Genomic DNA, 27779 nt, shown 5'->3' with positions numbered 1-27779 from the left:
CCTTTAACACCACCTCCCTCTCAGGGCTGCAGTGAGAAGGACCCCACCGGCCACGACCCTATGAACCTTCTTTCAGTCAGTGTGGGAGAGTTAACATCTAGCGACGTCAATGTGTCTCCTGTGGCTTCCTCCAAGCATACCTAACACAAGGGATTCAATAGTTTAAGGGATCGTTTCCCATTTATTCCTTAAGACGCTGAATGAAGTCCAGACACCTAAAGCTGCTTGGTCCTGGCTGCCTGAAAACTGGTTTCAACCAAGACTTCATATGTTGTTTCCAACTCTCAGTGAGAAACATCAGAGACAGCACATGTTGAATATTCTTTGATTTTTGGTGATATTGCTACCCGGCAAATTGTAATATGCTGTTTCTACTGACAGGGACACTAACAGAGCATCAGACAACCTCCCTAACACAAAGATCCACTGGAAAAATTGCTCTTAAAAGTTTTAGGGGTGCCTGGGTGGCTCAGTTGGTTAAGCATCTGACTTCTGCACAGGTCATGGTTATCTCATGGTTCATGAGTTCCAGCCCCACTTCTGGGTCTGCGCTGACAGCCCAAAGCCTGGAGCCTGCTTTGGATTCTGTGTCTTCCTCTCTCTCCCCTGCACTCCTTGCCGGTGCTCTTTCTGTCTCTCTCAAAAACAAGTAATAAATATTAAAAAATATTTTTACATTGGAGGGCCTCTCCATGTCACCTTCATTATTAGGCCAGGTGAGTCATACACCCTGTCACGGTGCTCTATGTCCAACTGAGTCCACTCAAATCCTGAATGAATGGGAACAGGGAACAGAAGACTGACTTGAATGACCTGAATGGGCAGGTACTTTCCACCCCAGTGGTCTCTACGTTCCATTAGAAGACAAGCAAGTACACAGGGGACTCAAAAGGTCTCAGGTGCCAATTACCTATGGTGTTAGTTTTAGTGGGGTTTTTAGTTGTTTATTCTTATTGTTTTCAACTGTGGTGCTTACAAACATGGTGGCAAGGTCTTTGTCCTCTTTCTTGAGTCTGGAAGAACTTGGCACTGCTTCAGCCCAATAGAATATGGTGTTAATAACGTTCTGTGATTTCCAAGGTGAGGTGACCATTGCCTTGCGATGCTTCTCTATGGGCAGAGCCAGCCACCATGTAGAAAGTTCAACTACCCCAAGACTCCCAGGCTGAAGAGGCCAGAGGCAGATGGTCCAGTTAACTGTCCCAGCCAAGCCCAGCCTCCAGTCATCCCTGCCCAAACACCAGACACGTAGGCGTAGCCGTCTGGGACCCTCCACACCAGCCCATCTTCCCACAGAGTCCTCCTGGAGGGCCTGGTTGACGCCATGAGCAGCAGGACAGTCTCCCAGATGAGCCCCGCTCAGACGCGCGACCGAGAGAATCCTGCCTGTCGTCGTTAGCCTCCGAGCGTAAGTGGAAGAAGAGCCTGTTACGCAACAGCAGATAATCAGTGTGAAAACCACACACAAACACAGATACAGCAGGTGCTCGGGGCATATGTATATGCACATAAAAGCTTTTTGTAACTTTAAAAACTGTTTCTTAGGGAATCTGCACATTGTGATGCTAACTTAAGGTATCAACTGCTTGGAGATAAAGAAGTAGAATAATGAATATATTCATTCTAAAAAAAAAAAAAAAGAGTAAGTAAAAAAAATTTTTTTGAAGGCCACTCACTCTGCTTAGCAGAAACATTAAAATCAAGGGTGGAGAGACCCAAGGCTGCCTTACTCTACACTGACCAACTACATATTAAGAACTCAGTAGGGGGGCACCTGGGTGGCTCAGTCGGTTAAGTGGCCGGCTTCGGCTCAGGTCATGATCTCGTGGTTCGTGGGTTCGAGCCCCACATCAGGCTCTGTGCTGACAGCTAGCTCAGAGCCTGGAGCCTGCTTCAGATTCTGTGTCTCCCTCTCTCTCTGACTCTCCCCTGTTCGCACCGTCTCTCTCTGTCTCTCAAAAATAAATAAAAAACATCAAAAAAAAAAAGAAAAAAAGAACTCAATAGGGATGCCTGGGTGACTCAGTCAGTTAAGCATCCAACTTTGGCTCAGGCTGTGATCTCACAGTTTGTGAGTTCAAGCCCCATGTTGAGCCCCATGTCCGACTCTGTGCTGACACCTCAGAGACGGGAGCCTGATTCAGAATCTGTGTCTCCCTCTCTCTCTGTCCCTCCCCTGCTCTTGCTCTGTCTCTCAAAAAAACAAATAAATGTTGAAAAAAAAAAGAACTCAATAAATTTCACCATAAAGAAGGGAGAGGACCATTATGGATTAAAAGAGATGTAAGAGACATTATTTCCTAAATAAAGGAAGCACCAGTAAGGAATCACGATTCACTTTGCGGAGTATGATAACTGTATTATGGATACACACATACACCAGCACGTGGGTGTATTTTACGTAACAGATATACCCACCTAGGAATAACAGGCTGTATGTTAAGTTGTCTGGAAGTTGTTCTAAAATACTCCAGAAAAATAATAATAAATGGGTGTTGAGTACATAAGTGTTTCATCATACTATTCTCTCTACTTTGTGTAGTCAAAAATTCCCATAATAAAAATTCAAAGCTCACAAACTGCAAAGGGGTGAGGGGATGGCGGGTGTCAACGCAGTCTGGCCTGAGCCCTGCCCCTGAAAATCCACGTTGCTGGCGGGGACAAGTCTACACCCTCAGGGTGAAGGCGGTGTGGGATGGAAGAGAGAGAAACTGCTCCAAGCCGTTAGCAATTAATTTTCTCCCATGACACTAAAACAAAATACAGTATACAGGTTTCTGTCAGGCTCCAACTCAGCACCTAACTGTGGATGCTAAGCCCCCTTTCACCCCTACCCCCAGTCCTTGGAGCACCTTATAAAGGGAGTGCACTTCTGTATGCTGTGCCCGGCTTCACTGACACAAATAACATACTTTTACAGCAAGAAAGTATGTGCAGCAACAGAAGCTAAATCTTTTATGCTCTGGACATCAAAGTTAACGTTCTACCTTATCTAATTTTGTGGAATCAATGATTTCATCCCTTAGAACATTTCTGAGGGATAGAGGATTGATTTCTAACCTTGAACTAAAAAAAACGCCATCATCTGTGACCAAGCAGGGTAAAAACTTTTGATACAGAACAGAATACCCTCCCTGACAGGCATCTTTCCTTTAGTTTTTTAAATGTTTATTATTTTTGAGAAAGAGTGAGCAAACAGGGGAGGGTCAGAGAGAGAGGGAGACAGCGAATCAGAAGCAGGCTCCAGCCTCTGAGCTGTCAGCACAGAGCCCGACGCAGGGCTCGAACTCAGAGACAGTGAGATCATGACCTGAGCTGAAGTCGGCCGCTTAACTGACTAGGTCACCCAGGTGTCCCAAGCATCTTTAGATAGCCATGGTGAGCAGGATTTCGTAAGGAGCCCCGCTCAACATCCAAATTACCAGGTAAGAACAGGAATGTTCTAGAAATCAGTGCATTCAAGTCCCTCATTTTACAGGTGGGAAAGATGAGGCAAGAGGCAGGTCATGTTGCCGGGCAGCCAGTACAAAGCCAGGAAGGTCACGTGAACCTTCTGACCTTGGGACCAATATAATTGTCTTGAGACCACCTTGGCATGACTGCACTATGGATATTATCTGAACAGGAAAGGACCACACAGCTGAGCATTTCTGAAAGGTTAAGAACCAAATATGCATGGGGTGTCTGGGTGGCGCAGTCAGTTGAGCATCCAACTTCAGCTCAGGTCACGATCTCGTGGTTTGTGAGTTCGCGCCTGCTTCAGATTCTGGGTCTCCCTCTCCTGCTTTCACTCTGTCTCTCTCTCTCAAAAATAAAAACATTTAAAAAATTAAAAAAAACACACAAATATGCAATACTGAAAAACAAGAAATCTCAGTGTTAAAAACTCCTTGACTATAAAAAGTGCTTGGTTTGGGGAAATATTTTTGGCTTTTTTAAATGGTGGTTCAGGGAAGGGGGAAAAAAGACCCACAGGAGAAAGGAAAAAGAAAATGAAACAAATTTGTGCCTGACTAAACAGTAACATGCAATTAAAATGATGGATGTCTTTGTGCCAGAGGTTGAGTCTGAAACAACCCGCTGGAAGAAGGGCAGCCCCGAAAATAAATTGCCAAATTACTTTTTGCAGCCAGATTGCAGATTCCCCCACCATGCAATTCTGAAAGCAAATAACTCCACATAAATAAATATGTAACAAATTCCCAGGGAGACCAGCCAAGAAATACGAAGAAAACTAACTTTGGGTGGACAACTGCCCCCATCCATCCTGTGATTTAAGATTGCGAATCAATTTACAAAATAAATTGAAGAGCCTCTCTTTACTCCCTTGTCCGGTAGTGACTGCTCCCCTCTTCTCTGTGGAGCCCTTCACGGCTCGGAACACAGGCTTCCGATGCACAACACACCCCGTGACGCAGTGGCTGGGCTCTGTGGTCGGCACGGGGGGGGTGGGGCTGAGTCCCAGCGCAGGCTAAGTTTGGTGTCAGGGAATTTCCTACCTGGTGAGGATGTTTAAGAATGAAATGAAATGGGGCACCTGGGTGGCTCGGTCGGTAAAACCTTCCAATTCCAGCTTGGGTCACGATCTCGAGGTAGATGAGTTTGAGCCCCACACTGGGCTCTCTGTCAGCGTGGAGCCTGCTTCGGATTCTCCCTCTCTCTCTCTCTCTCTCTCTCTCTCTCTCTCTCTCTCTCTCTCTCTCTCTCTGTCCCTCCCCTACTCATTCTCTCTCTCTCTTTCAAAAATAAACATTAAAAAATAAAAGGAATGAAATAAAATGAAGATTAACAGGGCTCGGCTCCAGGGTTAGCCCATCAGACGCAGAACGTGTCATGGGCTGAACTGTGTCCTCCCAAATTTCATAAAGTGAAACCCTACACCTGCAGAATGCGGCTGTATTTGAAGAAAGACTCATCAAAGAGGTAATTAAGTTCAAATGAGTTAATTAGGTTGGGCCCTGCTCTTATCTAACTGGTATCCTTAAAAAGAGAGAGATGAGGGGGCCTAGGAGCTCAGTCTATTGAGCATCCGGCTCTTGGTTTCGGCTCAGGTCATGATCTCACGGTTTGTGGGTTCGGGCCCTGCATCAGGCTCTGTGCTGATAGCACGGAGCCTGCTTGGGATTCTCAGTCTCCCTCTCTCTCTGCCCCTTCCCCATTCACGTTGTGTCTTTCTCAAAATAAATAAATGAATAAAACTTAAAAAAAAAAAAGGGGCACCTGGGCGGCTCAACGGGTTGAGCATCCAACTTCGGCTTAGGTTATGATCTCACAGTCCCGGGGTTCAAGCCCCACATTGGGCTCTGTCCTGACAGCTCAGAGCCTGGAGTTTGCTTCAGATTCTGTGTCTCCCACTCTCTCTACCCCTCTCCCACTCACTCTTTGTCTCTGTCTCTCAAAATAAAATAAAGACATAAAAAAATTAAAAAAATAAAGAAATAGTAATAAAGAAATAGTATTAAAAAGAGACAGAGACAGAGAGAGAAATGAGGTCCACACAGAGACATGAGGGATGCCCGCGCACAGGGAAGAGACCATGCGAAGACACAAGAAGAAAGGCAGCAAGAGGAGGACCATCTATAAGCCCAGATCTCAGACTTCCAGAACAGGAGAAAACAAATGTGCTCGTTTAAGCCGTGCAGCCTGTGGCACTCTGCTATGGCAGCCTGAGCGGTCTAATACAAGCATGCACACAGTTTCCATCAGAATCAGGTTTGAATCTGGGCTCCACCACTCAACAACCGGCATGGCCCCAATGAAGCCCCTGAGCCTTTTGGAGTCTGTTTCCTGCCTGTCAATCGGCGATAGCACAGCCCCCAGGGACGTGATGACCGGCCCTGAGCAGAGCCAGGGCTGCCCCAGGACCTCGGACTCTAAGCCCCGGGACCCAGAACCATGGCGCGGCCTTGGAGCCCAACTTCCCTGAGCCCACACCCACAGCTGGTATTCTGTGAGTGCGGACGATGAGCCCAACTAGCATATTTGCCTACATTTTAAAACTTTTAGTGATCACCTCAACTGCTGAGGCCCAGAACTTTAGGGCTCTTCACTTGGCCCTGTGCACATGTACAATTTTCAAAAAAGTTAATGAGTGGAAAAGCACATAAGACTTTTAACCTTGTCTGTGGTAAGCGTGGCAGTTAGAGACAAAAATGTAACTGAGGTACCACCATCCATTCATATGATGGAGGGGTATACAAATAAAGTTGCCTTTTGACAGTTGGTTTTCGATTTTTCTCCTCTCCCTTTCTCTCTCTCTCTCTTTTTTTTTTTTTTTTGGTGACTCAGTAGTCTTAAAAAAAAATCTCCTGCAGGAAGGCGGCAGAGAATGACACATTCGGATGGAGGACAGGAGGGTGTGATGCTTACAGCCTGTAGCTTCGGATTTGTAAGGATGGCATTAACAAGATTATTTCCCTGAGGTATGTGGTTTGTGGTTACTGTGAACCCTTGTAAGAATCTCAACTGTAAACTCACCACCCAAAAAGTTAGCCTTTCATATCCATTAACTAAGAAAAAAAAATTTTCCAATCCTTTATGAATTTGTAAAAGCAACAACAGAATACCCAGCCAGGTACAAGCATTAACTAGCATCGTTGTGGAATGCTAATTTAAAATAGAGTATACAAATAGGAAGTTATTTACAGCACTTAACACCTAGGTACAAATATAGTAACTCCTTTCATTGCTATGGATTGGTCCTAAGCTAACTCCAGTTTTGCCCAGTTCAAGCAGAACTAATTCACCTGGAATGTCTTAACACACAAGATCTAGTGCCTCGGGACTTCAAATCCATGTCGGAAGGTAGCCCTACAAGACTGCGATTACGCTGGGCATTGACACCCCGCCCCCACACGCACCACAACGCAACCCTTGACCGGCTAAGAGACCAACAGAACCAAACAGCAGGGGGGAAATCTGCATGGGGTTACTTCCACAGGCACCCCCCGCCCCCCTGCACAAGGCATTTGAAGGATTCCTGCCGGAGGTGCAGGGAACAGGGAAAGGAACAGAGCACAGCTGTGGACGCCCACACGCGTGAGGTGGGCCATGAGGAACTGGGCATGGATGGGGCAGTCACACACAGACCCGGCCAACTGCCACTCTATAGAAATTCAGATCTTTCCATATTTATTTTTACAAAAGTCTACAAATTTGAATTTTTAAATGTGAAATGTGATTTTTTAAAAGCTTGCATAGATGTCTAGTTTACCTTTTTTAATGTTTATTTTATTATTGAGAGAGAGAGAGAGAGAGAGCGAGAGAGCGAGAGCATGATCAGGGGAGGAGCAGAGAAAGAGAGAGGCAGACACAGAATTGAAACAGGCTCCAGGCTCTGAGCTCTCAGCACAGAGACTGATACAGGGCTCGAAGCCACAAACTATGAGATCATGACCTAATCTCAAGTCGGGCACTTAACCAACTGAGCCACCCAGGCACTTCTGGCCTACTTTTTAATTGAAGGGTGACATACACAAAGTGCATAGGTCAAATGTGTACAGCTCAGGAAATTATTATCAGAAGTGACTGCACCTGTGCAACCACCGTCCAGGTCAAAGAATAGAGCATACCAGACGCCCAGAGGCCCTGTGTGCCTCCTTCTGATTTCCACCCTTCCTTCCAGATTCCACAGGTGCCACAGGTTTGTTTTGCCTGTTTTGAAGTTCACACTAATGGACTCATACAGCATGTCCTGGTGGTTTACAGCTGCATAGGAGTGTGGAGATGGTGCCCCTCCAATTCACAGACCTCGTATCTCTGAACAAAGACACACAGGTGGCACTTTACAACCCGAAGCGGAAGAGAAAGGAGACTGAAGTGGATTTACAGCAGAGAATGACTTGAAGTCACAGGGCCCGGAAGGAGTCAGAGAGGCAGAGATAAGACGGGGCCAGGCCTGGGTGGAGTGGGATGGTCAAAGTCCTGCAGAAGGGGAGGTTCTGTGCCTGGATCAAAGGGATGGCAAAAGGACACGGACAAAAAAAAATAGGGGTGGTGGCAGGTGCCAGTGGGAGAAAGCCAGAGTTCAAGATTCATGGCCACCAGCAAGGCAGAAAGTAAGCAAACTGGGAGAGACCAGCGCCAGGGCCGCCTGGGACCAACCCTGGTGCCTAGAAATCCAGCATTTTCCCCAGAAGACCAGACTTCTCTGGAAAGAAAATTCACTGGATTCCTGATAGGAGGAATCAACAATTTTAGTCTGCTCTTTCTTAAAAACAAAAAGGGCTCAGAGCCCAGAGCCTGTTTCAGATTCTGTCTCCCTTGCTCTCTGCCCCTCCTCCACTCACACTCTGTCTCTCAAAAATAAAAATAAACATTAAAAAAAATTTTAATAAAATAATAAACTTTTTATTATAGACCATTTCAAACAGACACAAAACAAAACAGTGTAGCAAACACCTGTCACTTAGCTTTAAAATGATCAACATTCTGTATTCTTTATATACATTCCTCCCCCCACTATTAATTTTTTACACGCCCTCTATTAATTTTTTACACATCTTTTGCTGGGATGATAGTAACAAGTTTACTGACGTTGAAATGCACAAATCTGAGCTGTTTCATTCTGACAGTGGAACCGTGTTTAAGACACACGCTGGTACCATTCAGTGCGTTCCCGTCTCCTGATCAAGTCCGCAGGTGCCCCTTCCCAGCCACTCCCAGTGGCCCTCCCCAGCCACCCCCCTCCGAAGCCCCAGCTCGTCCAATTCTTTTCTCCACAGACTAGTTTTGCCAGTTCGAGAGCTGCATATAAATGGAATCCTACGCAGCGGGTACTCTTCTGTGGAAGGTTCGTTTACTCCACGTAACGCACGGAATACAAAGAAAGCAGTTTTAAAATTCAGTTTGCACCGAACCATATAGACACATCCTCTTTACCTTCTCACGCCATCTTATGTGGACAGCTAGAAGACAAACAATTGAGACTAAAAATAACCACCACTGGGATTCGGAGCCATGAATTTCGATGGGCTACTCCGGTCCTGCTTTCCTCTTTGGGTCTCGTGTTCCAGATGCACACTGTAGCTATAGCTCTCTCAGAGCTCTGACCAACAAGAGCTGATTGGCAAGATGCTCTGTGAAGCAGGGGTTTACCACTATTTTTTTCCTGTCTCCTGCCCTGGCTCTTCCTCCTTAGGTGAGAAGACAGGAGTAAAGCATAGAAAAGCTGTGGAGTTTTCTGTGAACACAAAAGACACCTCTTCTCACTAAACTGGCAGTTGTTTAAGGAAAAAGATGTATCTTTGACTCAGTCTTCTATGCACCCAGCCCCCTGCCTTGGCTATGTATACAGCAGGCACTCAACAAATGCCTGTCTCTTCATTATTTGCTCTTCCTTGAAAATGTCAACCCTGCCCAGATCTGGAAGGCAAAAGGGCAGAATGGCCAAGGCCCAGAATTTAGGGTGCTTTCCTTTTCCCATTTGTAAAACAGTGACAGGAGCGCCAGCCTGGATGCTCAGAGACCCTGAGTCAGCCGAGAAATTCACGTAACGCAGCCAGCCTGGCAGAGGGCGGGTGTCTACAGATCCACAGATAGCAGCTCCGGTCCCTCTGTCCCAGCCTCCCAGTTGGCCCTGTCAGACATGAATTGCACTCAAACCCTTTCCAGACTCTTCCCCACGAGTCTGATCTGGCGCCTCACAATGGCCTCATCTAAAACACAATCAGTAGTGAATCTAGGTTTGGCGGCACCTTAAAACTTATACCATTTGGGGGATTCCTGGGTGGCTCAGTCGGTTAAGCATCCAACTTCAGGTCAGGTCATGATCTCACAGTTTGTAGGTCCGAGCCCCGCATCGGGCTCTGTGCTGACAGCTCAGAATCTGGAGCCTGCTTCGGATTCTGTGTGCGCCTCTCTCTGCCCCTACCCCTGCTCTCACTCTGTCTCTCTCTATCTCTCTCAAAAAATAAATAAACATTACAAAATTAAAAAAAAAAAACATGTTCGGGGTGGCTGGGTGTCTCAGTCAATTAAACATCCAACTCTTGGTTTCAGCTCAGGTCATGATCTCACAGTTTATGGGTTCGAGCCCCGCAGTGCAGAGCCTGCTTGGGATTCTCTCTGGGCCCCTCCCTGGCTCACATGAGTGCTCACTCTCAAAATAAATAAATAAACTTTAAAAAATTAAGAACATGTTTTACCAGAATTTTTAAAAGTATACATATGATCACATTCTTGCTGAAAACAACCTTTTAGCCAACTCTTAGGGGAAAAAAAGGTGACAGGGACATACACAAAATGTTAATGTGATGTTTTCTTGGTGGAAGTAGTTTGTGATTTGTATTTGGTACTTTCTTGAATCAATAATCCCTAAAACCTCTAAACTGCACAACTACTGCCATTATTTCTTAAAAGTGCAGAACTGGTATAACAAGATAACATTGGTTTTTAATAAGACGAGTATTTTTCTCATTGCCTTTTCTCTTCTCTTTTCAGAAAAGCAACTGGGCTGTTCTGATCTCATCACCCTCAGGAAAGGTATGTTATAAGCAGAATAGAAAATTAAGACTAAAAAAAAAGGACAAAGAGCCTGGAATGCTGAGGCCAGACTTTGTGAGTCCACGATGTTCCAGTGGCCAAGGCCCTGGAGTGGGTGACTGTTCTGCACCTGTTTCCTTGTCTGTAAAACAGGGCAGTAGTCACCCCGTAAAGTTCTGTGAGAATTCACTGAGTAAGTATATGCGAAGCGGTCAGAACCATGTCTAGCACATACTAGAGACTAGTTTTATAAGAAACCTTTCAGGGGGGGATCCCTTTTACTTTTCAGGGGGTTTTGAGATTCATTCTTCAACACTGCAGTGATCCTGGAATACCATGTGGCTTCTGATACTAGATGATCAATCCTAAGACATTTGAGAGAAATCTGTAACAAAACCGACCCACTCTGATTAAACCAGGACCTTGAACTGTAGACTCCATCCTGGTTAGTCTGCTCTGCAAACCCCTGGGGGGCACCTCTCGTTTCTGCTCCTGGGGCTGCAGCCTGTGTTGTTCTGATGCCGCAGATTAATTCTCTCTTCAAGTTGCACTTATGCCCTTCAATTTCTACTTCTCATGTTACGTTTATACTTCTAATCTCTAAAGGTCAAGGTCAACAGCAGCCAGAGCAGATGCCAGCAGGACAATGAAGAGTCCAAGAGCACTTATGTGCTGTGTGTGCTCCAGCGTGTTGCTGGACTTCTCTGTGCGTCAATCTCCTCCTCTGTAAAATGAGGATGCTAACAGAGAAATATCTCACTAATACGGTTGTGAGGAGTCAATGAGTTAAGCCACGTAAAGTGCTTACATTAATGTTAATGGTCAATATACTCTGGAAACACTATGCTAAGTGAAAGAAACCAGACACAAGACGGAATTTGGTACGATTCTGTTTACACGAAATATCCACAGTTGGCAAATCCATAGAGACAAAAAATAGATTAGTGGTTGCCAGGGGCTGGCAGGAGGGGAGAATGGAGAGTGGCTGTTTAATGGGTATAGAGTTTCCTTCTGAGGTCATGACAATGTGCTGGAGCTAGGTAGTGACGATGGTGACATATCACTGTGAGTGCATCAAATGTCACTAATGGTAAGTTTTTTTTTAAGACACAGAAGGGCAGAGAGACAGACACAGAATCCCATGAAGGGCAGAGAGGAAGAGAGAGAGAGAGAGAGAGAAGCGGGGCTCACCCAACACGGGGCTTGAGCTCATGAATCACGAATTCATGAGCTGAGCCAAAGTCAGATGCTTAACCAAATGAGCCACCAGAAGCCTCTAATGATACATTTTCAATGTGTATTTTACCAAAAGAAAATCATTTGCAAAAAAGTAAAGAAAAGTCAATAATGCTTTCTATTACTCCAACTGCCACACAGACAGACAACTACTACGGCAGGAACTGCACCGGTTCCCGTGCGAGGCAGAAGTGCCCCACGGGATCTCGGGCAGGAAGCGGGGACGCTCAGTAGGAGCGGGATGCGTGTTGGACACAAGCCTCATACACGGGGCAGCACCTGAGAAGTGCCCTGAAAGACGGCTAGATGCTTCTGAGGTTAAGAACCAGCCAGTTAGAAGGGGAAGGGCACAGCAAAGGTACGCAGGTGAGAAGGAAGTGTGGGGGTGCGGGGTGGGGGGGCTGCCAGAGAAGCCGCAGGGTGGGAGCCCTGGAGAAGACCTGTGGGCAATACGGAGAACCTGGAAAGACCTAGTTCTGACATTTAGTCACTGTGGGACGGGCAAAAATCTCCCTGCTGTGCTTTCTATAAAACCGGAGTGCCCAGAACCCTCTCATAAAGGTGCTATGAGGATTAAATATTTCACCATGGAAGGTGAAAGCTCGATCCAAACCTAGAACACCAGACTGCACACGGAAGGGGTGTGACACCATGGGACCCTGGTTCTCAGACTTGGCTGCACAAGTCACCTCGGAGTCCTCACGCATTGTGATCACTGGGTCCCTGGTGACAGCAGCCTGCAGAGTGCCCGGGCGAAGCCAGGGAGTAAAGATAGCAGCGATGTGTGGGAGGCAGGGACACAATACCCAGCCGACCCCCAGGATCCAGAGGACGTGCCACCTGACACCACGAGGCGAGGCGCCCTTAAACCCTGAGACCGTTCACATGCTGACCCTAGACTACCGCGGCAAGGTTAAGGTCATTCGCTCTCCTTTTTAAGAGGGACAGAGACGTGCCACGCAACCCAAGTATAATTCTATACCCCGCCCCAACTAAGCTCTTTATAAGCAGGGCCCACATTCTGAACCACTTCCTATCTCCCGCACCTGGCCTCGAGCACAGGAGATGATCTCTATTTCTTGTAGCAGTTGTTACAAATAAGTGAAATAGCTCGAATAAAACCGGTCTTGTCAGGAAACAAACTGTGGCTCTCTGGACAACTCGTGTGTGGAAGAGCTCGCTCCCGGAAGTGAGTGAGTGAGGTAACTGGCATGTTCCAGTAATCCAGTACACACGATTCAGTTTCTTTTATTTTGTATTATTATTGTTGTTGTTGTTGTTATTTATTTTGGAGAGACAGAGAGAGACAGAGCACAAGCAGGGGAGGGGCAGAGACAGGGGCTCCAGACTCGGAGCTGTCAGCACAGAGCCCGATGCAGGGCTCCAACCCACAAACTGCGAGACCATGACCTGAGCTGAAGTCGGGCACTTAACTGGCTGAGCCGCCCACACGTCCCCATTCAGTTTCCTTTAGGAGACAGCAGGCAAGTTTTGCATTTTTTTCTTCATGGGTCTCAGAGGAACTATCCACCACAGCTTTTAGAACAAAGCTAAATACTTTCGGACTTCCAAGCAAAATAAATCCGCTATAGAATACCGACACATCATGAACAAATACTTCCAACCTTGGACCCTCCCTCCATTCAAATACCCCAGCATCCGGACCTCCTGTTTCAGCGTTCAACCTCGAGAGTCCCAGGGCCGCTGCCCCTGCCAGCTCGTAGGCCTGAGCCGGGCAGGCTCCGGGCGAGGCCGAGCCCCTCCCTGGACTCCGACCCACCACTCTCACGCCCTGCACGCAGCACCCCTGCCGCTCAGTGCAGGCTGCGGCTGACTGAGGACACGGTCGGACCTCGAGGCTCAGGCCCCAGCAAACGGAAGCAATAAAAGGATTCCGATAAGTGAAATGTGGTGTGACAGGCTGCCGGAGTGCACCGCGGGTTAATCACTAACCCTCGCAAGGCTTTTACAGTTTACTCGGCCTTTCTGGATGAAGCCCATGTCCATTCCCTTGGCCAGGCGACAGGGCAGGCGATGCCTCCTCCAGGCCAGGGGCAGAGCCGCGGCTGGCTTTCAGAAGCGGGAGGGGAGTCACAGAGAGGCACCGCTGACCAGGGAGAGCAGGAGCGGCCAGGAGAGCTGCGCGCAGGAAGCCCCTCTTATCACACTAATTCCTGCTCATTTGCCACAGGTGAGCAGCACTGAGTGTTCCAAGCAGACGGGAAAGACCTGCTATCCCAGAATGAGGCTCTGGACCGTGTGGTCCCCAAGGGCTCCTTCAGGGGTACAACCCCGTGGGTCCACGGCCCTGTCATCTGCCCCCTTCTCTCTGAGGAGTTCATTGATTCTGCTCCCTAAAATGTCTGCTAGCACCTCCAGCCAGGACAGATGGAAAGGGCTCACTGGGGGCCTCCCAGGAAATGTAAAGGAACCCAAACAGGAGTAAACTAGAGAAAAAACTAGTCCAAGTTCAAGGGAGGCACTCAAAACTTAAGTCAAGGAGTTGGTGACGAAACGGAGTTAGACATAGAAGAAAAAGAAAAGACAGACATTCTTTCATCGAATCTACTGAAAACTCTCCAGAGATAAAAACTTTGGACCTTTTCAAAGAAGCAACATCCAGTGAAAAATAGAGGAGGCTGGGACTCGCTGGCAGGGCCTGAGCAAGGAGCAGGAATCTTGGATATATTAGTTCAAGCCTCAGTGCCTTTGCATATGCCGATCTGGCCACCAGAAAGGCTGTTCTCCCATTTGTCTTCAGAGCTCGACTTTCTCACTGAAATTTCCTGGTTGCCCATCTCACCCATTCAGTCCCACACCTCAGACCTTTCCTTGAGCTTGGAGTTCTCTAGGACACTCTTCATACCAGGTGTAATAACTTGTCTCCACCCAAGCTTCCTGAGGGCAAAGAACCTGTCCTATTGTTCTCTGTATACCCTGAGTCACGTGCTTTAAATCATGCCAGTTCTCTATATACCAAGTGCACCCCAGGATAACTAAATGTTGAGGATGCAAATGATAAACTCCGGAAAGTGGGAAACTATTATAGGACAAATCAACAAATTAGTGATGATTTAAAACAAAAAGGGGAGGGGAGGGGAAAACTCTAGATTAAGTGCTTTAAATTGTTGGGTGGGGAAAATGGAGATGTTGGTCAAAGGGTACAAACTTTCAGTTGTAAGATGAATAAGTTCTGGGGGTCTAATATGCAGCAATGGGACTACAGTTAATTAAAATGTTGAAACTGAAATTTGCAAAGACAGTGGATCTTGAGCCTGGGTGGTTCAGTCAGTTAAGTGTCGGACTTCGGCTCAGGTCGTGGTCTCACAGTTTGTGGGTTCGAGCCTGGTGTGGGCTCTGCATAGACAGTGCAAAGCCTGCTTGGGATTCTCTCTCTCCCGCTCTCTCTGCCCCTACCCAACTCATGCTTCCTCTCTCTCTCTCTCTCAGAAGAAAAACCAAAAAGACAGTGGATCTTAGAAATTTACTAGGATACACACAAAAACTGTAGCTGGTGAGGCAGTGGAGATGTTCACTAGCTTAAGCCACAGTAACTATTTTTGCAATTTATATCTATGTCAAATCACCAAGCTTCATACCTCAAATGTATATGATTTTTATTTGCCAATATACCTCAGTAAACTAGGAAAAATATTTAAAAAAAATTTTTAAAGAGCTTTATTTTTTTTTGTTTAAAAAATGTTTTTTATGCTTTTTATTTATTTTTGAGAGGCAGAGAGAGACAGTGCGATCCCGGGAAGGTCAGAGAGAGAGGGAGACACAGAATCCGAAACAGGCTCCAGGCTCTGAGCTAGCTGTCAGCACAGAGCCCAATGCGGGGCTCGAACCCACGAACCATGAGATCATGCATGACCTGAGCCGAAGCCGGACGCTTAACCGGCTGAGCCACCCAGGTGCCCCTAAAAAGAGCTTTACATAGAATATCAACCAAATGCCAAGAAAGGACCTTTCTGACAACCAAACAGGAAAATTTGAGCACTGACTAAATATATGATAACAAAAAATTGTTATGGTTTTTTTTTTAACTAGGAGAGGGGATATATTTATAAAAACATAGCCCTTATCTTTTTGGAAACATACTGAAACACAAGTTTGAAATTACAGGCTTAGAATTTGCTTTAAAATAATTGGGAAGGGACGGCAGTCAGGACACAGAAGGAACAAGAGTGGTCAGACAGCTATGAGATGGAACTCGATAATGGGTACTTGGGGTTCATTATGTTCATTATGTGGTGGGTACATGTGGTTCTCTCTACTACTGAATGTGCTTAGAAATATCAATAATAAAAACTGAGGGGAAAAAAAGCAGGCAGAATTGAAGTGAAATCTACGTAGATCCTACAGTTGCTCACCAAAAGCCACCAGGGACAACTGACTTCGGTTCATGCACAGCAAAACCGAAGTCAAAGCATGAATCCCCACGGAGTGAGGAAAGGCCTGTTGGGATATCTGGACACAGGTGTTCCCTCTTGTTCCACGATGTTACCTGAGAACAAGGGGCCTGGGAGGCAATCTCAGAAAGACTAGCTGGGAAAGCCCTGACCACAATCAGAAAAATAGGACAGCTGAAAAACGGGCAAAAATCACAGAACAAAGCATTCCAGGAGAAAATATGGTTACAGTAAAATACAACAAAAAAAAGCTGCATAATGCCAAGTGTCGAAGAATGGATTCACAGACGCGGCGGGGACTCTGGGAAAACAATTCTGCATGATCTTGAAAGGCCCAGCCCACAGCCCGCTCAGCCGGCTTGCATATATCCACTAGGAGACCAATTCCAGGAGGTTCAAAGCAGCATTTTCTCTTAACAGCCCCAAACTGGAAACATTCCAAATGTCCACCAGCTACGGATAAATTTCAGTAGATTCGTGCAATGGAATACCACTGAGCAATAACAACTAGAGTCAGCTCATCGATATGGACGAATCTCATGCACATAATATACTGAAAAAATCCATTTACATAAAGTTCACAGACATACAAAACTAACAATAGGTCATCTAGGGAAACACATATATGCAGTGAACCTAGAATATAGAAAGACGAATTTCAGGAGAGCGGCAGGGCGTGGGGAGTGTGGTTGGGGAGGGGGTGACGGCTTCCACAGCACTAGCGATGTCTTTGATTTTAAGCTGGGGTGATGGGTACATGGATGTTCACTGGATTATTTTTCTTTATTCATGTACACTCTTTGGTATTTATATTTTCATCACTTAAATATTTAAAGACGGAGGACCTGCCAACATGAAAAAATTCTGAGAAAAACGTAAGGGGGAAACTACCAGATAACCAGAAAGGATACCGGCATCACACAGAAGAGTCCCAGGAAAGAGGTGCCAAAATGCCAAGAATAAAACCACGAGGGGAGGGCTGGGGCCATCCAAGTCTCCGAAGGCAGAGCCACTAATGAACAGGCAGGACCGAGTTAGGGAGGCCCAGACCTGCACCAAACTCCATCCATCACCTGGACGAACAGATAAACAAAATGTGCTACAGACATATCTCGGAATACTACTCAGTCTTAAAGAGGAGTAACTTTCTGATACATGCTGTGCAGATGAACCTCAAAGACATGCTTCCCAAAAGGAGTAGACACAAATGGATAACTACTGTTCCATTCCACTTACATAAGGTATCCTGAGTCAACTTCAGAGAGACAGAAAGTAGAAGGGTGGTTTCTAAGGACTTGGGGAAGGGGGCTGGAGAATTCTTGTTTAATGGGTTCAGACTTGCGGGTTTGGAAAGATGACAACAATCTGGAGACCGATGGTAGTGATGGCTGCACAACAATGTGAATGTACTTCAGGCCACTGAACTGTACACCTAAAAGCTGTTACTTACATTTTATCTCACACACACACACACACACACACACACACACACACACACAAATCTAGAGTTCAAAGTGGTGGCAGCCTAGCAAGCAAGTAGGCAGGCTAAAGGAGAAGCATTATGATGTCAACCTGCCCAAGCAGAGGTCAGACACGGTAAGGGTGATGACGACACTCACATGAAAAGAAACAGGCACGTGGGAGACACGAGGGATGCCGGCCTACAGCCACCTGCAGGGCCAGGTGGTCCACGTCCTCCCAGCTGGGCTGGCCACACGGACAGGCCTACTTTGGGGACCACGCTCAGTGCTGGGAAACCGGGAAGCTGCAGATGATCCCAGAAGTGGCACAGGACCCTTGGGATACCATCTTGTAGTTCTGAACAACAAGGAAGTGCTAGGCACTCAGCCAGCTAGGACTTTAGGGAAAAGAGCTTAAGAATGATAGAACCCAAATGCCAAAGAGGCTGAAAGGCAAAGAGGTGCGGGAACGGGAGGGGGTGTTATTGCATGAAGTTCTGAGGGTCAAATCGCAAAGGAGTTCCAAGGAGCACACATTTCAAACAGGGAGGGTGAGTGGGCACAGCATAGAAAATGAGTCAGAAAACCTAGATTCAGTTCTGGCTCTACCACGCTTACTACCTGAGTGGCCCAAGGCCACATGCTCCCTGAGACCATGTGTAAACAGGATAATAGTACCTTCCCACATGGTGGCAATTAAGGGAAGTGACACGGATTCTGCAAGCCTAGGGGGCAGGGTTGCCTAACAGAGAAGGTATAGCAGGTGCTCTGCCTACCGGCCGCCAGTCCCAGGACAGGTAGAGACAGGTATTACTCACATCACACACATGCACACATACACAGAGATCGAGGGGCGAATTTAATCTCGAATAATCACAAAAGAGGGCACCTAACTGGTGAGGGGTTTGTCAGGAAGCCCTGGATGGGAGAAAATAAATTGATACCATGTTTATACACACGCATATAGGAGAGATCAAAGACTGAAGGGAACCAGTTGCTATGCAGCTGGCTGGGAATGGGAAAATGTAAAATGCTTTTCTGTGTGCTAAGTTTAATGTTGTTCTATTAAGCATTTCTTAAAAATGTAGCCTACTTCTGACCTCAGCGATGAAACTCTGGCCATCAAACCAGAACGCACTCTGGGTGAAACTGTATTTGAGGAGTAGGACTAAAGATGTGAATCTGATCTCTGGAAGTCTCAACTGGCCTGCAAAGAAAGGACATCCTTCTGAGGTTCAGAGGTCCCCATCCACCTCAGAACCCCGGGGACAGGCTCAGAACCCACTCAGCATCCATCCCACCAATGCCCGGTCTTGCTGTGAGAGGGACATTCCAGATCACAAATGTCCTGTGGCCAGTCTGAATTTAACCCTGGAGTCTACTTTTACTAGCTATGTGACACGGGCAAGTTTTCTTAACCTGTCTACCGAGCCCTGATTCTCCCCTCTACAAATCAGGGATAACAGCAGTAACACTATCAAAGTTTCTACAAAAACTCAGTAAGCCGATCCCTTAAGCACTTAGCACAGCACCAGGCAGGTTAAACCTCAGCTCTTCTTAGCTCAAGACACACATCTGCACTTTAAAGGTTCCTCACTCGTTCCTTTAAGATTCAGGGACACAGCCAGAGCTCATAATCCCCTCCTACTTGAGTCCAGAGCCCAGGAAATGGGGCTTTCGGGCTCCCAACCTTCAGGCATTTGCACCTGCTGTTTCCTCTGCCCTGACACTTTCTGACCAAATCTACAGCTGAACTCTTATGCATCCTTTGGGGCAATGTGATGTCACTTTGGGCATCAAACCATCTCCAACTCCACCCCGCAGTTCAGCGGCTCACCGCCCACACTGCCTCGTTCGGAACAAGTTACATATTGACACTGTTTCCCCTTCGAGATTGGAGCTATCTTACTACTCCTGGATCCCTCTGCAATGCTGAATGCAACAGAAGTGCTCAGGAAGTCCTTGCTGACTGAAGAAAATACACTATGGGTAAACAAAAATATTTTTGGAAAACAATTAAAAATAAACCAGAAACACAAATCAAGTGGGACTAGTGAGGCATATCCAGGTCTAGAGAGAAGCCAAAGAAGTGCGGAAGGAGCCTTGGGGGGGGGGGGTCAAGACGGAGAGGGCGCATCTGGGAGGCTGCAAGGCTCCCACCCATCTCTGCCAGACCGGCTCTGGCCGGTAGCAAGCAGGCACAGCCCTGGCAGGGGACAGAACGGTGACCACCCCAAGGCAGGTGTTCAGAACCCAAGCCCCCGTGTGGAAGGAATTCTACGGCCACATCGACAGGCCCTTTAACCTGCCAGAAAGCAGAGATGATAGTGAGGAGATGCTCCGAGGATGGCGAGCTTGCTTGCTTCTCACTGAGGCCGGGGCGGTGCGTAGGGGCTCCCACTCTCACTCAGGTCCCAGGGAATGCAAGGTGGGGACATGGCCTCCATCCCAAAGAGACACAAATTCAGGGTCTGTGGTCCCTATTCAACTAGGCGGAAGGGGTGGAGAGACGTTCATCAACTCATACAAATTTGTCATTCTGAGTACATATTTATATCTAAATACAAAAAGAAAAAACTACAGATGAATACACACAATTTTTTTTAAAGTGCACATACAAGCTGGGGAGAGGGGCAGGGGAGGGGAGGGGAGAGATTTCCAAGCAGGCTCCACACTCAGCATGGAGCATGATGTGGGGCTCCATTCTACCACCCTAACTGGGATCATGACCTGAGTCAAAATCAAGATTAGGATGCCCAACCAATGGAGCCACCCAGGCGCCCTCTACACCACGATTTTAACAGTGGTTATCGCTGATGAAATTTTACATGTTTTCACTTTTCTGGATTCTCCATATTTTCTAATCTTTCTGCTTTCAGCATGTTCTGATGTGAAATGAAAGCGGGGGACAAAGGCACACACCTACCTGAAAAAAAATCCCAGCAAGATGCCATGGGCCAAAGGAGGAAATGGGAGTGCCCACAGGACCAGGTCCCTGCGGAGGGAACATTCCAGGCAAAGCGGAGAAGGCTGGGCGCAGGGACTCAGGCAGGAGAGAAGGGTGAACACGTGTTTTGAGGACAAATTGTGGGCGGAGGATTTCTGTGGTTACTGAGTGGCTTTTTTTCTAAGTCCCTATGCAAGAATTTAAGGGAAAGTACCCCCCACACATACACTGACCTTTTACTATTTCAAAATTAAAGAGACCTATGCCTTCATCCACAGCAGTGCCTTAGGGACGGAATTCAATGAGATTATGCACGTGAAAGTGCTTAGCAAGTTAATATTTGTTCAGTCCTGGACCAGCGTAGGGTCATGCTACTGGCACGGGAAAGGCTGACAGACACCTCCTTCCCCCTATTAACACTGACAAGCAAGCACGTGTAAAACCACAGTTTGAGAGAGGTCATGCCTGTGTCCCATTTGGGAAGGATATTTACCATTCACCTCTCTTCCTCCCAGCTCCCTCCCCCCAACTATCCCTCCTTTAAAACAAAGGTATTTTAAAAACATACAAATTCATGACCCAGGTAGGAGTCCAAGGTTCCCCATGGGCTCGTTCGTTCCTGGGCTGGAATGCGTGGAGGTGGGGTTACACTGGAGGACCACCCTGAGCCAATACCTTCCCTCTGGGGCAGGAAGAAGCAACCACCGAGAGGCCCAGGACAAGACAAGGGGTCCAGAGAAGGCAGAACCTTGAGAGAGGGTGGAAATGAGGAGCTGCCTTCCCCTATTTCCAGAGATGTCTAATATGGCCCCCTGTTTACTCCCACAGGAAGGAGGGTGAAGACCTCCCTGCCTCCAAGCTGGACCCCATTAGGCCTCCACCTTCCCCTCCCCACACACTAAACGGGCTCCACCCACCAACTGCTCTGGCCCTCCGCCCCCTTCTCTGGGCCAGGCCCTCCTTGCCTCTCACCTGCCCCAGCCTCCACTCTGCTGTGGCAAAAATGGGCTCCCTAAAGCTCAGGAGAGGTACCGTCACCCCCCAGCTCAATGATGGCCATTGCCCTCTCGCTGCCTACAGCACGTTTTAATGCATAGCATGGCCACCCTCTACTTTCAGTTCTACCCCAGAATTTTTCAAAGGATGTGAAGGGACCACATTCATCAGAATCACCCAGGGTACTTGTTAGAAATCCAACTTCCTGAACCACTCAATCAGAAATTGTGGCCTGGAGGCTCAGTTGGTGACGCATCCAACTCTTGATTTTTGCTCAGGTCATGAGTTTGAGCTCTGAGTTGAACTGTCAGCACAGAGCCTGCTTGGGATTCTGTCTCCCTCGCTCTCTGCACCAGTCCCCTCACACACCCCCACCCCCCAACCAGTGCATGCTCTCGTGAGAAAAAAGTCTGGGGATGGACCTGGGAATTTTAACTGAAGGAAAAGAACATCTCAGATGCACTCTGGAGTGCACTGAAGTCAGAGAACAATTTTGCTGGAGTTTCTCACTGTTCAGGAAAATATGTCCTACTTCCAACTGCCAGGAACATAGCCCATCCCGTTCCGTGGTCCTGTGTCAGGCCTGGGGGCTCGGTCTTCCTTCCAACCACGGATCCTGTACTCATGTCCCAAGGCTAGGCCATCAGGGCTCCCAAAGTAACCCATGCCAACTCTTCACTGACTTCACTGACTAATGGGAAGTCATTCTCTATCCATAGGCCTCAGTTTCCTATAAATACAAAGGGCAGAATATGTGCTGTCCAGGGTTCCTTTCAATTCCAAAATAAGGCATGTGCTCCTGATATTCCATTACATGCATTCAGCTGGATCAGAGAATCTACTTCTAAAATCCTAAGAACTTACAATGGGGTGGGGGGCGGCATTCTTTTCTCAGCTACAGTGAAACTTTCAGGGGTGCCTGGGAGGCTCAGTGGCTTAAGTGTCCAACTCATGGTTTGTGAGTCTGAGCCCCGTATTAGACTCTCTGATGTCAGGACAGAGCCTACTTCTGATCCTCTGTTTCCTCTATTTGCCCCTCCCCTGCTCATGTTCTCCCTCTCTCTTTCTCTCTCTCTCTCTCTCTCTCAGGGGAGGGTCAGAGAGAGAGGGAGACACAGAATCTGAAAACAGGCTCCAGGCTCTGAGCTGTCAGCACAGAGCCTGATGTGGGGGCTCGAACCCACAAACAGTGAGATCATTACCTGAACTGAAGCCGGACGCTCAACCGACTGAACGACCCAGGTGCCCCTCAAAAATTAACATTAAAAAAATTTTTAAATAAGGGTTCCTGGGTGGCTCAGTTGGTTGAGTATCTGACTTTGGTTCAGGTCGTGATCTCACAGTTCATGGGTTTGAGCCCCATGTTGGGCTCTGTGCTGACAGCTCAGAGCCTGGAACCTGCTTCAGATTCTGTGTCTCCTTCTCTATCCCTCCTCTGCTCATGCTCTGTCTCTCTCTCTCTCTCTCTCAAAAACAAATAAACATTAAAATAATTAAAAAATAAAAAGTGAAAAGTTTCAAGAAGCATCTCTCATGCCACATATAACTTCTGATTACCACTAAAAAAGATGTTTAGGGGGGCTCAGTCGGTTAAGCGTCCGGCTTCAACTCAGGTAAAGATCTCACGGTTCGTGGGTTCGAGCCCCGCGTCGGGCTCTGTGCTGACAGCTAGCTCAGAGCCTGGAGCCTGCTTCAGATTCTGTGTCTCCCTCTCTCTCTGACCCTCCCCTGCTCGCGCTGTCTCTGTCTCTCAAAAATAAAATAAAAACCATAAAAAAAATTTTTTTTAATTAAAAAAAAAAGATGTTTAGGGGCACCTATGTGGCTCAGTGGGTTAAGTGTCCGACTCTTGGTTTCAGCTCAGGTCACAATCTGACGGTTCATGACATCAAGCCCCACATCAGGCTCCTGAGTTGACAGCACAGAGCCTGCTTGGGATTCTGTCTCCTCTTACCTTTCTCTCTCTCTCTCAAAAATAAACATTAAAAACAGAAAAAGATGTTTAGCCTTCCCACCACAGCTCTTTTTGGTTTGTCTGTCACATCTGTTACTGGACATGCTTCCAACCTCATTCCACAGGTCAAAGAGGTGGTGAGAGACGTGTTTAAGGTTACAACCTATGAGCAACCTTTCAGTACTCCGCTGCTGATCCTCCCAACATCCCCATTTAAAAGACCAAAACACTGAGGCTCCGAGGCTCCGAGAGCTGGAGCGGCCCTGGGCTACACAGCCAGCCTGAAAGGCTCAAGCAAGGATCTTCCACCCCTGACGCTCTCGCTGCTTGCCCTGAACCACAGAGTCAATGCTGAGTTCCAGATTCGGTGAAAGCAACCACGCCAACAGCACTACTACTGGCCAGCAAGCCGTGCCCTCCAAGGCCCGGTGGGGGTGCTCACCAGCCAGCCACACACCCATCCCAACAGCTTTCCGCACAGAGCTGCTGGAAGACTATGCACGCCGGGGAGGGGGAGACGGGGCTGAGCAACAGCCGCACGAGCAAAAGCGATGCCAGGGATTTAGTCAACAGAGAGCTAATATGAGTCAACAGCGGATGCTGCTGCCAAGCACACTAATGGGATCTTCAGCTGCATTAATAGAAGGCAAGTGTCTGGGGTAGGACCGAGGGAGTCCTGCCCTGCTCAGACCAGACCACACCTGAGGGCTGGGCAGGGCAGAGCTGGTCTAAGGAGAGAGAGGCAGTACCTTCCAAAGACAAGTTTTCTGAAGAGGAGTGGCTCACGGTATCACTCCGGCTTATGAGCCAGGGCCTCCCCTGCAAGCTGGGTTGGTCCAGCCCATTTTATTTTTTTCTAGGTTGACTTATTTATTTTGAGAGAGAGAGAGAGAGCACACACAAGCACGAAAAGAGGAGGGGCAGAGAGAGAGAGAGAGAGAGAGAGAGAGAGAGAGAGAGAGAGAATCCCAATCAGGCTCCGTGCTGTCAGTGTGGAAGCCTGATATGGGGCTTGATCTCACAAACTGTGAGATCATGACCTGAGCTGAGATCCAGAGTCAAATGCTTAACCGACGGAGCCACCCAGGCATCCCAGCAAGCACATTTTAGACCGCATGTTATAGATGGATTTTGTTTTAAAGATCCTTTTGTTCACATTTTACCAAAGACTGAGAAACCACAGCAAAGGTTAAAAACAGACCACCATGCTAGGGGATGCGGCCCACGCCCGGACAAGGAGACTCCAGGCCCTGTCTGAGCATTGCTGAGTACAATCACAGCTGCTTCTTCCTTTACTAAACATAACCGCTGGCCATGGGCTGGCCAAGGAGTGGACCTGACACAGTAGGTATTCTAAAAACTGCACAGGGGACGTTGGATTTGAGATCCCGCAACCTCAAGTGTCAAAATCTCCAGGAAGCCCTCTTAACCCGCCCATCCCCCAGCATCCTGTCTGGGTCAGCCTGTCACATCACTTAGCATCACTTAGAATAAAAAGGCATGTTTTTACCTGTGTTTCCCAAGGTCCTCCAGGCCACCTCCCATTCATCTGTGTCCACAGCACAGTGCTTGATACACCGGACATGCCCAAGAAAAGGTGCCCTGGCATGGTCACACTGAAGGTGCTGCTGTGTTCAAGTCAGTTTCAGAACCTAAAGTGTCCAGATTAGGGCCAATAAAATGGCTCATGACAATTCATAACCACTGTTAGTATGCTGAGCAAAGGAATCTTAAAGCTAACACCACCAGAGGGTTTTAATTACAAAGGAGCCATAGTTAGCCTGGCGAGTGCACTGAGTGCCTGGAGAAGTGACAGGAGACCGAAAATCCAGCTCAGGGGTATGGCGGCCAAAGGTAAATCCCATCTGTGTGACAGGCAGCCATGCAACACCAGGGCCCAGGAAGGGGTAAAAATCCAGGAAAGCAGAAGAGGAGAATAATGACAAGTGGGGCTAAATGCCAAACAGGACAACATGGAAAGTGAGCCCAGTGAAACGGGTCTCAGGAAGGAGCATGCGTGCTACAAATTCATCCACAAACTTGCTGGGTTTGGGCCGCCTGGTGCTAACCTTGTACTCGGAGAATTAATTACAGGAACTCACACCCTGATCTGAGAAGCCTAGCATAGGAGACTGTGGGATGCAGTTCTGATCTCTAATAAATCTTTAAATCGATGAGCTGTGCTCACTGGTAATTTTTCTTTATCATTCCTCCCGGAGGGCTCACGTGACAAAAGCCCGCATTTTGTCTTTGGATGGGGTGTATATACACATGCGTGTGTGTCGGTATACATAAAATGTGAGAGTCAGGACAATTACATCCTAAAGCATGGAGAAATCTGCCATTGTAAGGAAACCTGGGGAAATTTTTTTATCAAGCAACCTTTGGTAAAGTGGAGAAGCCTTTCGGGATGTAAGCATCCCTCTCCTCCACACTCAGTGAGGGCTCCCCACCGCTAATAAATCAGCATTGCCGGCCAGATGCCAACCAGCTCATTGGCGTACCTGTTTGGGTCTATCCGCCACACATGCACCTGACTCTGTTTGCATTTTTCATCTGAGGAACACCACTTATGCCTGTCACACAAAGCTGACAGAAGCAATACATTTTATAAAACGAACCATCCCTGGGGAACCAACTAGAAAATCCCCAAGGAACACGGTCAAAGTTCCCATGGAGAGCTCTCCTCTCCCTGATCTGAGATGCAAAATACGCCACGGCCTCTCCCCACACAGGCTGCCCACCTCTCCACTCCTCCAAGCTCTCCGGGCCTCCTCTCCCAGCAGAATACAAGCCGGAGAGCCTCAATCGTGGGGAGGAGTAACATTTTCATGCTATTTTAAAGACAACAGCTCTAAGCACAGGAACGTTGGCTCCTTTTCCATGAATAAAAGGCCCCAAAAGGGTATTATCATAACAAAATGATACTCTATGGAGAGCACTAGGAAGCACGAAAATAAAATTGTCATAAATTGAAACGGTCTCAAAATTAAACCTAAGACAGCGTTAAACTCCAAGGCCAAGCAGGCTCTGATTTTCCCATCTAAAACCCTTGCAGGTCCCTAGTTCTCTCCCGAAGTCTAAAGAATTCCCCCACCCGGGAAGGCCTAAATGTTTCCTTTGCAAGTCTGTGTATGTTATTTTTTTCGCGTGAAACCCTCGGAATAACCTGTAACATTCATGTAAAAGCTCAATCGGCGCTGTGTCCTCAGTCACACCCGAAGATTCCCAAAGGCACCGTCTGCCGCAGCGCCAGGTGCCCAGTAGGCGCCCCATTAATGCGCGGATTTGATCACATCTGGCCCCTTCGGGCTAGAAAGCCGGACACACTGGCGGGGACAGCAGCGCCGGCCTAGCTATCTGCTGCAGGGGGCGGGGTGCAACCACCTGTGGGCGGGTGGCCCCGAACCCGGCGCCACCGCCAGGGGCTGCCTGGGCCGCCCCACGCAAGTTGCCCAGGGTGCAAAGTCCGGCGCGCCAGGCCCCGTGGGGGCCCCCATGGCCGACACCTAGTGCCCCAGCAAAGGGCTCTGCCGGTGCGAAGTTAGCCAGGTCCAAGAGAGTCGATTTTAGAGTTAGCTCCCAAGTCGCCCAACCCCCTGCGACACTAAGGGCTTTAGGGGCTCTTTGGGATGGGGATGGGGCGGGGGCGGGCATCGAAAGAGAGAAATGGTCCCTAGACTCCCTCCCCAACTTGGGGCACCTGCTGGGCGGCAGGGGAGGAGGCTTCTCCTTCCTGCCGTCTCAACAAGGCCTGATGGCGACTTTGGGGGAGCAAGCAGGCCACCCCGAACCAGTCCCGCATTGCTTTGAGATTTTTCTAACCAATAACCCAGGACCAAGAAGGCCCCCGCTGGAATCCGGGGGGCGGAAGGCGAGCGCCGGTCACCCGCGCCAGGGGGCGGGGACTCGGGAAGAGGGGACTGGGTGAGCTGGGGAGGCAGTGAGGCCCAAAGCACTAGGTGGGAGCCGGAGAAGGCGCAATCCAGCAGCGCGGTGTCCCAATGAGGGGGCACAGGCCACGGATTGGGCTCCAGAAGAGACCGGGACGGGGTGGCCCGAGAGGGATCCAGGGCTAGGGAGTGCTCGCAGGAGAAGGGGGAAAGGATCCTTGGATCTCCCAGAGGGGAGCTGCCCCAGTGGGTGTCAGTACCCCGGACCGGCCCCGTCACTCACCGGCAGGTCCACGCTCACTTCGGTCCCGTCGAGCAGGAAGACACGACAGTACAGGGTGGCCTTGGAGGCGCCGGCGGCGGAGATGTGCACGGCCGCACCGCCCGTGAGGAGGGGCC

The 27779-nt window shown here is 48.2% G+C and overlaps 1 protein-coding gene across 1 annotated transcript in view; it reads right to left on the bottom strand.

Annotated features, from left to right (window-relative positions):
- EPB41L4B (erythrocyte membrane protein band 4.1 like 4B) overlaps positions 1-27779 on the bottom strand; it is a 134542-nt gene that overhangs the window by 103350 nt on the left and 3413 nt on the right. Inside the window, 1 exon segment of the mRNA XM_029919634.1 lies at positions 27664-27771. Within this exon segment, the coding sequence (XP_029775494.1) occupies positions 27664-27771 (108 nt within the window).

Source organism: Suricata suricatta, chromosome 13 (genome assembly GCF_006229205.1).
Source record: "Suricata suricatta isolate VVHF042 chromosome 13, meerkat_22Aug2017_6uvM2_HiC, whole genome shotgun sequence".
Lineage (NCBI taxonomy): Eukaryota > Metazoa > Chordata > Mammalia > Carnivora > Herpestidae > Suricata > Suricata suricatta.
Note: the sequence above shows the minus strand (reverse complement) of the source record. Positions and strands in the feature narration are given on the sequence as shown.